Source organism: Gorilla gorilla, chromosome 18 (assembly GCF_029281585.2).
Source record: "Gorilla gorilla gorilla isolate KB3781 chromosome 18, NHGRI_mGorGor1-v2.1_pri, whole genome shotgun sequence".
Taxonomy (NCBI): domain Eukaryota; kingdom Metazoa; phylum Chordata; class Mammalia; order Primates; family Hominidae; genus Gorilla; species Gorilla gorilla.
Genome location: NC_073242.2, coordinates 32,351,184 through 32,369,304, shown reverse-complemented (window position 1 = coordinate 32,369,304; position 18,121 = coordinate 32,351,184). Strand labels below are relative to the sequence as shown.

The 18,121-nt window shown below is 42.9% G+C and overlaps 1 protein-coding gene across 11 annotated transcripts in view; it reads right to left on the bottom strand.

Annotated features, from left to right (window-relative positions):
* LOC115932699 (poly(A)-specific ribonuclease PARN-like) overlaps nt 1–18,121 on the bottom strand; it is a 108,402-nt gene that overhangs the window by 36,515 nt on the left and 53,766 nt on the right. Inside the window, exon 19 of one of the 11 annotated variants that reach the window (XM_063699620.1) lies at nt 13,489–13,575. The exons of 8 other annotated variants lie outside the window; for them this stretch is intronic. In XM_063699620.1, the coding sequence (XP_063555690.1) occupies nt 13,489–13,575 (87 nt within the window). Of the gene's footprint in view, nt 1–13,488; nt 13,576–16,411; nt 17,960–18,121 lie in introns of those variants that run through there. 2 more of the 11 variants (XM_063699621.1, XM_055365803.2) reach the window with 2 other exon arrangements.

Below are 18,121 nucleotides of genomic sequence, written 5' to 3'. Positions count from 1 at the left end.
AAATTAGTAGGTGTGGTGGCAAGCACCTGTAATCCCAGCTACTTGGGAGGCCGAGACAGGAGAATCACTTGAACCCAGGAGGCAGAAGTTGCCGTGAGTCGAGATTGCGCCATTGGACTCCAGCCTGGCAACAGAGCGAGACTCTGCCTCAAAAAAAAAAAAAGTTAATGAAACGTATCAAGCACCATAAAAATAACTGAGAAGAACAAAAGTTGAATCAACAAAATGTTCACTGCTATACCATCAAATATGCCAATAATCAAAATCAACCTCAAGATTTGATAATACATGGAGGTCAGTAAATTATAGTTCAAAATTTCAATGTAATATTAAGCAACCAAAATAACTATGAAAATGTCAAAACATGGATAACTTATAATTCTAAGTTTTAAAAAGGCACAAAATTTTATACTATGATTTTACCTTTATAAAATATTTATGTCATTAAGCCAAGAATAAAAAATACCCTCCCCTCTCCCACCAACAGCTTTGGGAAACTTTGAGCTTTGTTTCTCAAAATTCCTTTTACGATCATTTTTTAAACTTTAAAGGCTACCAGAACTGAGAAGCCCAGGGAAAATAACTAGAGACTTTCTTAGAAAAAGCCAATCGAAAATGCCATCTAAATTAATCTTTCGTATACTGTGCACTACCTCACCTGGCTGGGAGGGAGAAAAATATAAATATAAAAATATAAATATAAAACCACAAACTTGAATTTGCAATTCCTGTACTTCTGTTTACAATTCTGTTATATTGCTAAAGTCATGGGACCTCAACAACAAATTTAGGAAACTCAGTGTTGTAAAAATACCAGGAAGGATTATACTAACAAAGAAAAAGAAGGCTCTCCCAATTTCTCTTACCATTTAGATGTTGTTTTTTTTATTTCTTTATTTTATTTCTTTTTTCCATTTAGATGTTTTGAAAAAATTTTTTTGAAAAATATTTTTTGTCAATATATAAGCTATGTGTTCTCTAATATTTCACCTGAATTTTCAATATCATCTCTGATTAAAGTAAGCAAAAATTTATTCTCAGCTAAAACACTCAAAAGATTTGTTTTTTTTTTTAATTTTTATGAGTATACAGTAGAGGTATATATTTGTAGGGTACGTGAGATGTTTGGATAGAGGCATGCAATGTGAAATAAGCACATCATGGAGAATGCAGTGTCCATCCCCTCAAGCATTTATCCTTTCAGTTACAAACAATCCAACGACACTCTATTTAAAAATGTGCAATTAAGTTATTACCAAATATAGTCACCCTGTTGTGCTATCAAATAGTAGGTCTTATTCATTCTATTTTTTGTACCCATAAAAGCTATTTTTTAATGTAGTCAATCCTACACTATCTTGTTTATTTACTCCACATTACCTTACACAGAAACCCCTTTCAAATGAATTATTAATAGCACTTCTCACTCTTTCCCTATACCTTCACCTTCACATCTGGGGTTTAGAGGGAACTGAATAGCTCCAAAACCCGGAAGAACACGAAAACCAACTCTGTGTGACTTGGCAGACTGCGGCTCTGGAGAGCGCCACGCAATTGTGAAACTGACTCTAAAACTGTGGCTGAGCGTCTGCGGAACTGAACCAAAGTAAACTCTCCCAACGGCCTCCCACCGTCCTTATGCCATGCTGTTTGGAAGCCACTGCTCTGGTAACATCTCTGCCCTTCTGAAGTAAAATTAAAACATTTCAATATAGGCATGCCTCATCCCAGCTGGCTGTCAAATGGCCTGCACTGACTCCCTGGAATGATTTGATAAAATACTTCACATATGCATCATCCAACTTGACAGTTTCCATCCTAGCTTATGAGGAAATGCACTAGGCAAGCAGAAATGCTGATAAAGACATGAAAGGATGTTCCATCACTGTGAACTGTATTGAAGAACAATCTCTCCCAGAAGGACTTTCATCTGCAGATATCAAAAAGACACTCAGACTAACACTTGCACGAAACGTTCTTTCTATTTTAGTGAAGATCCGAGAGGGTGTAACACGGTAAAGACCCTCAAGACTGCGTGCGGGAATCTTGCCACATTTCTGAAAGCTTTCTGATGAAATATTATTTCCCCACTTATTCTCTAAAGGACTGACATTAACTTTATCAAACACTAAAATTAAAATTCCCATTAAATACAATTGCTAATTTTACAAAAGAATTCTATCCTAAGAAACAGTGTAACTCAAGTTCACATTCTAGATGTCATAGAGCAAGTTTTATCCTTTGTGGAATCTGTCATTTTTTAAATGTTGTATATCACTGGCAGTGCTGGTTATCCTGGCTTTCAAACAAGTCTGGAAAGACTCCAGGGTAAAGCACAGCATATCAGGATCTTTTGCTCAATACACTGGGTCACTTCCACTCAGTCTCTTCACAGGCTACACAGCATACGCTACACAATACCTTTAGCTCCAAAGAGCCACCACCTCATCTCCATTACCCATGTGCTGGGTGGCACTCACAAAAAGCCACCCTCCAAACTTTTTTGTGAAACAGGCGGTATAGGCCGGGCGCGGTGGCTCACGCCTATAATCCCAGCAATCTGCGAGGCCGAGGCAGGTAGATCACCTGAGGTCAAGAGTTCCAGACCAGCCTAGCCAATGTGGTGAAACCTCGTCTCTACTTAAAAATACAAAAATTAGCTGGGTATGGTGGCGGGTGCCTGTAATCCCAGCTACTCAGGAGGCTGAGGCAGGAGAATCGCTTGAACCCGGGAGGCGAAGGCTGCAGTGAGCCGAGATTGCACTGCTGCACTCCAGCCTAAATGATAAGAGCAAAACTCCGTCTCAAAAAAAAAAAGAAAAGAAAAGGGCGGGATGACACTGTGTCCCAGGCTGCCTAAGAAGGCTCATTAGTTACTGAAGAATTTCATTTCAGATATATAACTCTAGAATACAGAACCTTGAACCGTCAGCAAAATGTGCTTCCCCGCCAACTGGATCAGCATCACCTGGGAACTTGTTAGAGATGCAAATTCCCGAGCACCATCCAAGACTCCTGACTCAGAAACTCTGGACTGAGAATCACCGAGTTAACAGGAAAACAGTATATTCAATGTGGTGTTGTTAATTACCACTAAAGATGATGCAGCAATCAGCTGGATAATGACTTGTGCCAACTTCTCCAAAAGATATTAGACTTAATGATTTGTTTATATTAAATCATTCTGTGGCTCATCCCTGTTAATCCCACTGCTTCGGGAGGCAGAAGTGGGAGAATTACTTGAGGCCTGGAGTTTGAGATCAGTCTGAGCAACATGGTGAGACTCCTGTCTTTACAAAAAGTAAATTAGCCGGGCAAGGCGGCTCGTGCCTGTAGTCCCAGCTACTCAGGAGGCTAAGGCAGCAGGATTGTTTGACTCCATGAATTTGAGGCTTCAATGAGCTATAACATGCCACTGCACTCCAGTCTGGGCAACAGAGAAAGACCCTGTCTACACAATAAATAAACAATTAAATGAACAAACACATAAATAAAATACTTAGAAAAACACAAAACTGGCCAGCCACAGTGGCTTACGCCTGTAATCCCAGCACTCTGGGAGGCTGAGGCAGGTGGATCACTGGAGGTCAGGAGTTCCAGACTGGCCTCGCCAATATGGCAAAACCCCATCTCTATTAAAAATACAAAAATTAGCCAGGGGTGGTGGCGCATGCCTGTAATCCCAGCTACTCAGGAGGCTGAGGCAGGAGAATCACTTAAACCTGGGAGGCAGAGGTTGCACCATTACACTCCAGCCTGGGGAACAGAGTGAGACTCCATCGCAAAAAAAGAAAAGAAAAGCACAAAACTTTGACACATAAAATTTTAAAAAAGAAAAAAACTGCCAAGCATAGTGGCTCATGCCCGTAATCCCAGCACCTGGGGAGGCCAAGGCAGGCAGATCAGAGTTTGAAACCAGCCTGGGCAACATGACTGCTACAAAGAAATACAGAAAATTAGCCAGGTGTGGTGGCACATGCCTGTAGTCCGAGCTACTTGGGAGGCTAAGGCAGGAGGAGCCCTTGAGCCTGAGAGGCGGAGGTTGCAGTGAGCCTGGGGGTCACAGCGGGACTCCGTCCCAACAAAAAAAAAAAAAGAAACTATGAATAAAAACAAGAAAAACATAAAACTATTAAATACCAAGGACTACCTCAAAATCCAGAAGGCAGTAACATAAGCCTTCTACCACTCCTTGAAACCAGGAGGCCAAATTGTGGCATGCAACTAGGTTCTCTGCAAGAGATAAACTGGGTGAAATTACTGCTGACAGCTACCACTGTTGTTTTTAAGTAGATTTTTTTTTTTTTAAATTACTCCAACTACTCTCTTGGCAACTCATTAGCAAAAGTCTAACCTGTTTCTGTGAATTGGCCACAAATTAAGCTTTAGCCACTAATGCAGCACTAAAGATTAGCAAACACTTGAGGGAGTAACACACACAATACAAAAGAATCAGACACCTCTAACATTATCAAAATCCTCCACCCTTACCACAAAGCTTCAGACACAGATTATGTTAAGTACAAGCACAAGCACAAGTTAAGTACAAGATCAAAGGTTATTCTATGATGACACAATGGCTTGCCTTGGACTGTGACTTATCTAAGCCATTCCCTAGTAGTCCAGTGAATATTAAGTGGGTTGCAAAACAATGCTGCTATTAACCCATTTCACGCAGCTATGCTCAAGAAAACAAAGTATGATATTCAAAAATGCATGCAAGCAGTCCTAAAGGTGATTCAGGAATACTTTGGATGGAGACTCAAACCTCTGAGAACTGAAAAGATCATTATAGTTCTTTCAAATTCTACATTACCAAATCTATCTACAAAATCACAGATTTGACTCACAAAGGAAAGGAAATACTTAGTTTTGCTCCTGAGGCAGCAGGCTTTCCAGTCCTAAAACTGATGGCAGAGGAGGAGCGTGAATCAGACAGGCGGCCACTTTAAGAAGCAGTTAGCATAAAATGGTCACGCCTAGTGTTGGAGCCAGTGCAGTGCAAGGCAAGCATGTACTGACAAGAGCTCCAGCCACGAAGGAAGGTTGTGAGTGTACCACAACAGATCTGGCTGGCAGGCCACTGAAGGCTGTCTACATGATGCTGACCACGAGTTTTAATGTGTTTGAAAATTCCTTATTGTGTGTGTGTGTGTACATATATATATATATATATATATATATATATAATTCTTTTAAGTTCTGGGATACATGTGCAGGACACACAGGTTAAATATGTATCTTTTAAATTGAGACAGGGTCTATGTTGCCCAAGCAAGACTCAAACTCAGTCTCAAGTGATCCTCCCACCTCAGCCTCATAAATGGCTGGAATGACAGGTGCACACCACCGCCCCTGGCTTTTTTTTTTTTTTTAGTTATACAATTATATAACTAGTATAATCTCAATCAGCAAATGAAGAACATTGATCTCAATTAGTAAATGAAATAGACACAGAACACAAACTAGCAGGAAATTCTCTAAGAGGACAGCTTTTTTTCTTCTGGGCTGAGGAATTATGAGTGGGATTTTTGTGTTTTAAAAAGAAAAAAAAATTAAGGACAAAAATTCCTAACTAAAATAACATTTATCATGGCCTGTTCAGCCTCAGTTGATCCTCTCCTGTCTGGAAGTTATCGGTCCCTCTGTACTGAGAATGGGAGGCAGATTCTTCCAAGTTTAGCCACTTGCCCTTGGCCACCATGGAGGCCGACCCTAAGCTTCCCACTACCCGCCCTACACATGCAGGCCCTGTTCTCTCTCTCCCACGTGGCTTTTAACCTGAGCTGTCTCCACAGCCTCCCTGTGACATGGTAAGCCTAGAGTACCAGCGGGAGCAGCTAGGGACAAGGGTTTTCGTCCTAAACCACTAGTCAAAGCCCTTGTGTATATAAGAGAAGCAAGTGTAAGCAAGTGCTCAGGATACAACATCCCAGAAACATTTTTTTATAATACTCAAAGGGCTGATTAAATTATAGCTTCACGTGATGGCGTGGAGCCCTGATACAAAAAATGAGGCTGCTGCCTGAGGAAGAGCTTTGGGTAGAGCGAATTTTCAAGGCAACAGGAACAACAGGCAGTGAAGAGAGCCATGTGGCCGGAGATCAAAAGGACAACCTTCCCACGACTATAGTGCAAAGCAAGCTGCTACCTGGGCAAGGGGCTTGCCAGGCACACCTGCTCCCACACACCGTGATCACCATCAGGAAAACGAGTGAATCAGCATCTCAGGGTGAGGCGAGGCCTCAGAGGTGTATGGACGCAGAGGTTTAGTTTGCATAATGACGCACACACAGGCCTGGATGATCTAGACAGACTTCTAATGTCATGACATGTGTTAATAAAGAAAAACAGAGTTTATTCTGGTCTCTCTTCCTAGCAAAAGGAAAAATCTCAAGCCCCCAAACTCTTTATCCTTCCTCCTAAGAACTCAGTATTTTCACTCCCCGAGTGAAAATTTGCATTCGTGTCCATCTGCTTTCTGCTTCTCTCAAGACTACACTTCCGATTTCTCAAAAAAGAGATTTCCAAGTAAAATTGTACCCCTCTCCTACCACTACAGACTGGGATACAGAAATGTTGAATACAATCTCAACACAATTTGAGCACAGAATTAATCTGCGGCTCACCCCAAGTCCCAAGCCTTCTAAAGAGAAATTGAAACCTTAACCGACTAGCAGCTCTACTGTACTTGCAAACGGTCTTGGTATTTCCTTCAGGGCAGAGCAGTAAAAGCACTTCATAAGAACCCTGTATGCAAGGCTCATCATTATACATATTTATGTGCTATAAAAAACTAATTTTATCATCCAGGGTAGGAAGCATGCAGACATCTCTCACAAAATAAGCTCATTTATTTTGCTCACTAAAGCTCCTGTGTAAAATAAGGGTAACCACTGGCTAGATGGGAGTGACTGTGGCATCAGTTATTTTAATTTCACTCAGGTGGGGGGAATACAGTTTTCAATCTAGCCACTTGCTGTTTTGACAAATAGAGTGTTACTCAACATTTGTCCTGAAGCCAACTCATATCCTTTCTTAAATACATACACTAGAAACAAAGGCAAAAAAAAAAAAAAAAAACAAAGGAAGAAAAAAACAAAACCAGCAGCTCATTTCCACAGTCTCCAAATGAAGCATATCAAATTACATCAACTAAAAACATTAAATTAAACATTATACGAAGGCAATGCCTGCAGGGCCTGTAAAACAACATACTGTAAAGTGTCAGAGGAAACAAGCCCCACACAATCCAACAGTCTAAGTCAACATCTTTTACAGTCTGTGCTCAGGCCAAACATTGAGAGAAATGGAAATCTTCTTTCAAAGAGACTAACATTGTCTCTTAAAAAGATATGCCACCAACTACAGCATTGTCCCTTATAGACACTGTGTGCTCTGGAGGAAGAATCCCTTCTTAGTGGAGCACAGGCTTGATTATCCCTGACTCTGCCACTCCTGGGGCCCTAGGCAGATGTCTCGGCTTTAAAATGGGCACATTTTCCCCTACCTATGAGGGCTGCCTTTAGAAAAAACAGTCAATGCAGGTGACATACTGTGCATAGTGGAAGGTGTTCAATTGATAAGCTATTTGATAGGTAGCCCAAATTTCTTAGAGTATACTGCTAATCCTTGAACACTGCAAATTAAACGCTAAATAGTCTTGGAAATAACTATTACCCACTTGCTCCAAGCCAGGACCAATGCAAGGCTGGAAATAGCTAAGAATGCTGACTTTACTACTAACATGCCTACAGTGGGCTGAATGGTGGCCTCCAAAAAGATATGTCCACTTTCTACTCCCTGGAACCTCTGAGTGCTACCTTAGTTGGAAAAGGAGTCTTAGTAGATGTTATTATATTAACATCTACTAAGATGATAATATCTGGGATTGATGATATTATCTGGGATTATACAAGTGGGGCCTCACTGCCATCATATGTGTCCTCATAAGAGAGAGGCAGAGACAGACAGCACACACACACAGAGGAGGAGGAGGCAATGTGACCATGGGGACAGAGACTGGAGTGATGTGGCCCTAAGCAGAGGGATGCCAAGGAATGCCTGCAGCCACTGGAAGCCAGAGGAGGCACGGACAGATTCTTCCCCAGAGCCTCTGGAGGGAGCTCGGCAATGCTGATGACTTGATTTGAAACTTCTGGCCTCCAGAACCATGAGAGATGTATTCACCTAAAACACAGTATTTTAAGCCACCAAGCTTGCAGTAACTTGTCACGGCGGCCACAGAACACTAATCCAATACCCTACAGAACACTAATCCAATACCCTACTACAGAGGAGGCAAGTTGCTTAAATATACATCCAAGGGTTGACTGATTTCCTTTTACCTCAGCAAATTAGTTTTTAAATTATAATGATAAACAAGCTATTAAGCCAGAGAGAAATGTACTTTAAAGTAACCAGAGCAAACACAAGACTAGAACAGCTCAGCACGTGGACTGCCCCTGCAGTGCTGCAGGGCTAGCATACCAAGTACAGGTTGCTGGGTGGGTGGCCTGTAAGGTTTCTTTAAAAAGCAGCTTTTTGATGCTGCCACAGAAGTGGCAATCAAGATCACAAGGCAGCAATTAAATAAGGCAGTATCAACTTGAGGCAAGCAGTCCCTTCCCTGAAGTAGCACGTTTCCAGTCTTAAAAAACCAGACTCAAGGCTTCACAGTAATTTAATGTGCCCTGTCTTTTGACTTTGTGAAAATCAGTGAGTGCATTAAACTTTGATGGTAATCAAACCAAGCCAATTCATGGAGATTCTTTTTATCATGGTAACTTGGGGAGCCAAAAATGAAATAAACAAGACTTTGAGGAAAAATAAATGGCTTTGGTTAAAGTATGTGAGGAAGAAAAAATGCATCTTGTATATTAGGGGAAAATATATTTTGTGAACTTGGGAAAAACTGGCTTCAAGCCTTCTGGAATCTGGGAGGCTGGCTTGAAGCATCTGCAGTGCTAAAATTTCACTCCTCCATGGCACCTGACTCCAAAATTTACACAATCCAGAAGAGGTTGAAAATGGGGACTCTATTTTTTAAAGACGTATTTCCTGGGCTCTTTATGATTAAAGGGTAATATCAACAATCATACCACTGTCCACATGCAGCCAGTTTATGATAAGTTGTGCTGCCTAGTCCAGGTTCATACCCATTTTTGGTAAAAGCTGCAGGGCACAGGATATCATCTTTTAAAAGATTTGTTACTCCTTCATGCAAGCACATTAATATAAAATTAAAGATAACTACTACCAAGTTCTTGGGAAAGCCAGCCAATAAGAAAGAAGTGGCCCATGATCACCACTGCTATAAGTGGCCTCCTTCCTGCCTTCCCTGACCTCGGTTCTGGCATCACCAGGTGCTTCTGGGAAAGGGATGAGGAGGGATGTGCCCGGCACAGGCAGACAAATGGAGGAGGCTGTGTTCTCGACCCTAATGCCTCACAAATCACACAGCCTCACCAGCGTCAGAAGGCTCAACACAAATTAGTGCAAATAACACACAGGGTAGGTATTTTCTTTTCACTTACAACCCAACTTTGCAGCAAGACCTTTAAAATTAAGATGCAAAGACAGTTATAAAGTGTTTTCTTAAGAAGATATCTAAATTGCCATTCTCAATTAAAAAGTTTTTGTTGGCATCATGTATGTGGGCCACTTTGCTTCTATCAACACAGAGAGACTGTCACCCAAGGGTCCTCAGCACAGAACACACCGCCTGCTGTGTTTCTTTCATAAAATGAAAACCTACCCAGCACTGTCGGAGGCCGAGACGGGAGAATCTTTTGGGTCCAGAAGTTCAAGACCAGTCTGGGCAACAGGGCGCGACCTCATCTCTATGAAAAACTTTATTTTTTTTATTTTTACCTTTTTTTTTTTTTTTTTTTTTTTGAGACGGAGTCTCGCCCTGTTGCCCAGGCTGGGGTGCAGTGGCACGATCTCGGCTCACCACAGCCTCTGCCTCCCGGGTTCAAGCAATTCTTCCGCTTCAGCCTCCCGAGTAGCTGGGACTACAGGTGCCCGCCACCATGCCCAGCTAATTTTTTTGTATTTTTAGTAGAGACGGGGTTTCACCACATTGGCCAGGCTGGTATGAAAAACTTAAAAAAAAAAAAAAATAGCTGTGTGTGGTAGCATGCATCTGTACTCCCTGCTACTTGGAGGGTGGAGCAGGAGGATCCCTTGAGCCCAGAATGCAATAAGCCATGTCTGCTCCACTACACTCCAGCCTGAGTGACAGAGCCAGATCCTGTCTCAAAAAAAATAATTTAAAAAAATGCCGGGCGCTGGCAGGGCACGGTGGCCCACGTCTGTAATCCCAGCACTTTGGGAGGCTGAGGCGGGCGGAGATCAAGACCATCCTGTCCAACATGGTGAAACCCTGTCCCTACTAAAAATACAAAAAGTTAGCAGGGCATGGTGGCACGCACCTGTAGTCCCAGCTACTCAGGAGGCTGAGAAAGGGGAATCGCTTGAACCTGGGAGGCAGAGGTTGCAGTAAGCCGAGATCACGCCACTGCACTCTAGCCTGGCAACAGAGCAAGACTCCATCTCAAAAAAAATTAAATTAAATTAAATTTTTTTAAAAAAGTGCGGGGACAGTGGCTCATGTCTGAAAACCCAATACTTTGAGAGGCTGAGGTGGGCGGATCACTTGAGGCCAAGAGTTCGAGACCAGCCTGGCCAACATGGTTAAACCCCGTCTCTACTAAAAATACAAAAATCTGCCGGGTATAGTGGCTTGAGCCTGTAATCCCAGCTACTCAGGAGGCTGAGGCATGAGAATTGCTAGAGCCTCGGAGGTGAAGGCTGCAGTGAGACGAGATCACGCCACTGCACTCCAGCCTGGGCGATGGAGGAGACTGTCTCAAAAAATATATACAAATTAAAAAAAAAAAAGAATTTAAAAAAAGAAATGAAATGAGAAACAAGATTTCCATTATTTTCTTCAAGTTCACTGCAGTGTAAGTCACAGTAACAACCACCCTTTCTGCACACCTTCTACATGCCACACCCAACACCAAACAGCCTTATCAGCGCTGCTGCCCAACCAGGTGGAGATTATGATCTACAGCTGAAAGACTAGAAATCTAGCTTTGGCAAGACAAATCTCCCGTCTGGTGGCATCAATCCAACCGACCCACCCTGAAGCCTCAGCTATTTCCCTTATGCTCCTGCTGCCTTATGCATAAGCCACCCTAGCTGAGATGTTGCACAGATACACATCTATGTATCTTAAAGTTTATGTGCCCAAGGTGTGATCTAAACATAAGGCAGTAATACAATTACAAAAGAAAAATGCTCCAGGTGATGCAAAATATCACTGTTTTAATAAATTAAAATGTCAGTGAAGCAATGAGTTGCTCAAAAAGAACAGTTCACAAAAGGATACATTCATAGACAGATTAGAGGTAACCAGGAGCTGAGGGGAGGCGGAAGATAGGGAGTTACTGGCTTGCTGGTTACAGAGTTTCTGTTTGGGGTGACAAAAAAGTTCTGGAAACAGTGGCTATGGTTGTATAATATTGTGAATGTAATTAATGCCATCAAACTGTACATTTTAAATGGTTAAATAGCAAAAGTTGTATATTTTACCAAATTAAAAAAAATTAATAATGTAATATGCCAAAAACCATTGAACTATACACTTTAAATGAGTGAACTATATAGTATGTGAATTTATATCTCAATAAAGTGGTTTTGAAATAGGAAAGAGGAGGCCAGGTGCGGTGGCTCACGCCTGTAATCCCAGCACTTTGAGAGGCCGAGGCGGGCAGATCACGAGGTCAGGAGTTCAAGACCAGCCTGGCCAACATGGTGAAACCCTGACTCTACTAAAAATACAAAAATTAGCAGGGTGCAGTGGCACGTGCCTGTAATCCCAACTACTCAGGAGGCTGGGGCAGGAGAATTGCTTGAATCTGGGAGGTGGTATCACACCACTGCGCTCCAGCCTAGGTGGCAGAGCAAGACTCTGTCTCAAAAAAAAAAGAAAAAAAAGAAAAGAAAAAGGAAAGAGGGCCGGGCCCTGTGGCTCATGCCTGTAATCCCACCACTTTGGGAGACCGAGGCGGCGGATCATGAGGTCAAGAGTTCGAGACCCTGCCCAACACGGTGAAACCCTGTCTCTACTAAAAGTACAAACATTAGCCAGACATGGTGGCGCATGCTTGTAGTCTCAGCTACTCGAGAGGCTGAGGTAGGAGGATCCCTTGAACCTGGGAGGCGGAGGTTGCAGTGAGCAAAGATCGTGCCACTGCACTCCAGCCTGGGCGACAGAGTGAGACTCCATCTCAAAAAAAAAAAAAAGAGAAAAGAAAAAGAAAAAAGAAAAAGGAAAGAGGCTGGGCACCGTGGCTCATGCCTGTAATCCCAGAACTTTGGGAGGCTGAGGTTGGAGGATCGCTTGAGCCCAGGAGGTCAAGACCAGCGAGGGCAACGTAATGAGGCCCCCACCTCTACAAAAAAAAAAAAAAAAAAAAAATTAGCCAGGCATGGTGGCATGCGCCTTTGGTAGCTACTTGGGAGGCTGAGGCAGAAGGATCATTTATGCCCAGAAGGTTGAGGGTGCAGTGAGCCATGATCGTGCCTCTGCACTCCAGCCTGGATGACAGAGCAAGACCCTGTCTCAAGGGAAAGAAAAAGAAAAGAATTAAAGTTAAAATTTAAAAAAGGAAAGAAACAGCTTCTAATAGTTCACTTAGAAGATATATTTCTTTACTTCCTTTTCCCAATAAAAGTCTAAAACTCCAGGCGCGGTGGCTCATGCCTGTAATTCCAACACTTTGGGAGGCTAGGGTGGGTGGTTCACTTGAGGTCAGGAGTTCAAGACCAGCCTAGCCAACTTGGTGAAAGCCCATCTCTACCAAAAATACAAAAATGAGCTAGGAGTGGTGGCGGGCACCTGTAATCCCAGCTATCAGGAGGCGGAGGCAGAGATTGCAGTGAGCCAAGATTGCACCGCTGCACTCCAGCCTGGGCAACAGAGCAAGATTCCAACTCAAAAAAAAAAAAAAAAAGCCTAAAACTGAAAACACAATACAGAACTAAGAGTAAGAACTAACCATATGATTCAAAGGGGAGAAACAAAAAACAGTAACATATTCAATCTTCTCCCTGCATATTATTTAGTTACATGTAGGTTTTTGGGGGGGGGGGGGTCTCCTCTGCTTTCTGGTCAAGGCTCAATAATTCAAAACAGAGTCCTGTTTACTGGATGTACACAGTGCATCATACAACATCTTCTATGAAAACCAAACAGCCCTCCTTCTGTTCCCCACATCTAGTCAGAGAAGTGTCTCAAACTATGTCACCACAGCAGTGACAGCAGTGACAAGTTAACTGAGGCCTATGATGTACCAGCCACTATGCATTTTACACACACTCTCTCATTTCATCCTCACAACAACCCTATCAAACAGGTTCTAATATTCTCAATTTACAGACAAGGAAGCTGAGGTACAGAGAGGGTGAGTAACTTACCCAAGACCACACAGGTAATAAGGAGCAGAGCCGGGATTCAACTGTACTATAATACGCTCCACAAGATCCTGAAGTGAAGCAATCCTACTGAAGAAATCAATCAAACGGCTTTTTAAATATTTAAATTCAAATGGAAACGAATCCTGTGGAGTGTTGTGACACTGACAGCTATGTGCTTACCAACAATAAAGCTATGTTAAAACTCGTGTTTATGTTGGGAAGCTGGAAGTCCCATGGAGGAGGGAGGCGGAATTACCGTAAGACTCAATTTAATACACTGCTCCTCTGTATGAGGGAGGGACAGGCTGGACAGCAGAAGGTTAAGCGAGGGCTTCCCTGCAGGTGATCAGGCAGCACCCTCCAGGGAGACAAGCTTGACACACGGGGTCCCTTAACAATCCACTGCGACCCTGCATGCCATGCTGCTGGGCATGAACGGCAGTTGTGCTAGTAAGCAGCAAATAAAGCCTTGTTCTGTCCATTACTGGCGAGAGGGCTGGGAAGAAATCTTTTCTTTTTTTTTTTTTGGTCACCCAAAATAAGTTGACACTGGGAAGAAATCTTTAATTCTTCAGTTTAAAATCTCTCTGATATTAAATGTCAAGCACATGCATATTACAAGAAAAACCCAATTTGCTAACAGCATGCAATTGCTTTCTATGGAGAAAAAGGGAAAACACTGGTGTGCTTTTATTTCAGGCACCACAGGTTCCTTCCTCTCCCGTCTGTACATACAGCTGTTATGTATACCTATTCAACCCTCCATACACTGCTGCGTTATATTCATTTCAAAAACAAAACTTTAAAAAATGCTCCAAACCAAAGCCATCATGCTTCTATTACGTACCAATGTGACACAATCATCATCTGATTTTTCATAAGCAAACACTAATGGGTAGGTACAAGCAAAAGTAGACACTTCACATTTGTTGCTACTGCACTCCAATTTTATGTCCACAAGCTAACATAGTTTCTTTTTCATTAAACTAAAACATAAAACACATTCTGCTACCACCTCTACCTTTACTGAATCTCCTAGCATGTTAGATCTTCTTGTATTTTTTCTTTTTTTTTTTTTTGAGACAGAGTCTTGCTCTGTCACCAAAGCTGGAGTGCAGTGCTGCAACCATGGCTCACTGCAGCCTCAACCTCCTGGGCTCAAGCAATCCTCCTGCCTCAGCCTCCTGAGTAGCTGGGACTACAGGCATGTGCCACCATTCCCAGCTAATTTTTTTTTAAGAGATGGAGTCTCGCTATGTTCCCCTGCCTGGTCTCAACTCCTGGCCTCAAGCAATCCACCTCCCTGGCCTCCCAAAGTGCTAGGATTATAGGCATGAGCCACCATGCCCAACCTTATTTATTTATTTTTAATTAACAACTAAAAATTGTACATATTGGTATGTACAACATGTTTTGAAATATGTATACACTGTAAGATGGCTAAATTAGACTAACATATCCATTACCTAACATACTCACTTTTTGCAGTGAAAACACTTAAAACCTACTCTTCTGGTAATTTTCAAGTTTACAATACACTGTTAGTAACTACAGTCACCATGCTGTATAACATATCTCTTGAATTTATTCCTACTAACTGAAATTTTGTGTCCTTTGACCAATATCTCCCCAATCCTCCCCGCACCCCTTATATTTCAAGAAACGGAAAAGAATATATGCTGGGCACTTATTAAGTTCTAGGAACTATCAAAGTCCTTTCAAATCTCATACAATCCTTATAACCTCGACGGAAGATGACACGCTTTGGCTATGTCCCCATCCAAATCTTATCTTGAATTGTAACTCTCACAATTCCCACATGTTGTGGGAGGAACGTGATGGAAGGTGATTGAATTATGGGGGCGGATCTTTCCTGTACTGTTATTTTGATAGTGAGTGAGTCTCACGAGATCTGATGTTTTAAAAACGGGAGGTTCCCCGCACAAGCTCTCTTGTCTGCTGCCATGTGAGATGTGCCTTTTACCTTCTATCATGATTGTGAGGCCTCCGCAGCCACATGGAACTGTAAGTCCAATAAACCTCTTTCTTTTGTAAATTGCCCAGTCTCAGGTATGTCTTTATCAGCAGCATGAAAATGGACTAATACAGTAAATTGGTACGGGGGGGGGGGGGGGGGCGGTGCTGCTGAAAAGCTATCAAAAAATGTGAAAGTGACTTTGAAACTGGGTAACAGGCAGAGGCCGGAACAGTTTGGAGGGCTCAGAAGAAGACAGAAAAATGTGGGAAAGTTTGGAACTCCCTAGAGACTTGTTGAATGGTTTTGACCAAAATGCTGATAATGATATGGATAATGAAATCAAGGCTGAGATGGTCTCAGATGGAGATGAGAAACTTTTTGGGAACTGGAGCAAAGGTGACCCTTGTTATGTTTTAGCAGACACTGGCAGCATTTTACCCTTGCCATAGAGATTTGTAGAACTTTGAGCTTGAGAGAAATAATTTAGGGTATCTGGCAGAAGAAATTTCTAAGCAGCAAAGCATTCAAGAGGTGACCTGAGTGCTGTTAAAGGCATTCAGTTTTATGAGGGAAGTAGAGCATAAAAGTCTGGAAAATTTGAAACCTGACAATGTGATAGAAAAGAAAATCCTGGCCGGGCATGGTGGCTCATGCCTGTAATCCCAGCACTTTGGGAAGCCAAGGTGGGCAGATCATGAGGTCAGGAGTTCGAGACAAGCCTGACCAACATGGTGAAATCCCATCTCTACTAAAAATACAAAAATTAGCTGGGCGTGGTGACGCACACCTGTAATCCCAGCTACTCAGGAGGCTGAGGCAGGAGAATCACTTGAACCCAGGAGGCAGAGGTTGCAGTGAGCCGAGATTGTGCCACTGCACTCCAGCCTGGGCAAGAGAGTGAGACCCCATCTCAAAAAAAAAAAAAAAAAAAAAAAAAAGGAAAGAAAATCCCGTTTTCTGAGGAGAAATTAAGCTGGCTGCAGAAATTTGCGTAAGTAATGAGGAGCCAAAGACAATGGGGAAAATGTCTCCAGGGCATGTCAGAGGTCTTCAAGGCAGGCCCTCCCATCACAGGCCCGGAAGTTTAGGAGGAAAAAATGGTTTCATGGGCCAGGCCCAGGAGCCCTGCATCCCAGCTGCTCCAGCCATGACTAAAAGTGGCCAAGGTACAGCTCAGGCTGTTGCTTCAGAGGGTGGAAGCCCTAGGCCTTGGCAACTTCCATGCAGCATTGAGCCTGTGGGCACACAGAAGTCAAGAATTGAGGTTTGGGGACCTCTACCTAGATTTCAGAAGATGTATGGACATGCCTGGATGCCCAGGAAGAAGTCTGCTGCAGGGGTGGGGCCCTCATGGAGAACTTCTGCTAGGGCAGTGCAGAATGGAAATGTGGGGTCAGAACCCCCACACAGAGTCCCTACTGGGGCACCACCTAGTGGAGCTGTGAGAAGAGGGCCACCGTCCTTCAGACAGCAGAATGGCAGATCCACCAACAGCTTGCACCATGCATCTGGAAAAGCCACAGACACTCAATGCCAGCACATGAAAGGAGCCAGGAGGGAGGTTGTAACCCTGCAAAGCCACAGGAGCAGAGCTGCCCAAGACCATGGGAACTCGCCTCCTGCATCAGCGTAATCTGAACGTGAGACATGGAGTCAAAGGAGATCATTTTGGAGCTTTAAGATTTGACTGCCCTGCTGGATTTCAGACTTGCGTAACTTGCCCAAGATCACACAGGTAATAAGAGCCTGTAGCCAATTACTCCCATTTGGAATGGCTATATTTATCCATAGCCTGTACCCCCATTGTATCTAGGAAGTAACTAACTTGCTTGTGATTTTACAGGCTCATAGGCAGAAGGGAGACTTGCCTTGACTCAAATGAGAGTTTGGACTGTGGACTTTTAAGTTAATGCTGAAATAAGACTTTGGGGGACTGTTGGGAAGGCATGACTGGTTTTGAATTCTGAGGACATGAGATTTGGGAGGGGCCGAGGGTGGAATTATATGGTTCGGCTGTGTCCCCACCCAAATCTCATCTTGAATTTTAACTCCCACAATTCCCACATATCGTGGGAGGAACCCGGTGGGAGGTGATACAATTATGGGGCAGGTCTTTCCTGCACTGTTCTCGTGATAGTGAATGAATCTCACAAGATCTGATGGTTTTAAAAATGGGAGTTTCCCCGCACAAGCTCTCTTCTCATCTGCTACCATGTGAGATGTGGCTTTCACCTTCTGCCATGACTGTGAGGCCTCCCCAGCCACGTGAAACTGCAAGTCCAATAAACCTCTTTATTTTGTAAATTGCCCTGTCTTAGTTATGTCTTTATTAGCAGCATGAAAATGGACCAATACAGAAGGTGAATCATTTTATCCCCATTTTACAGAGGAGAAAACATTTGTCCGAGAGCATATCATTCCTTGTCTCATCGGTAGCTCAGAAAGACCATAAAGCAGTGTCATTCCATGAAGGCCTAGATTTCCAGTGGAACCCTGTTCAGATTCAAAACAAGGAAGCAGTCCTGTAGAGTAAACTGCAAGCATCTAGCTCATCTTTTCACATTCCAGTGCTTACTGAAAATAGCCAAAAAAGAGACCTGCTTATTCTTCCTCTTCCTAAGAACTTAGGTAAACAGAAAACAACCTTCCCGAAAA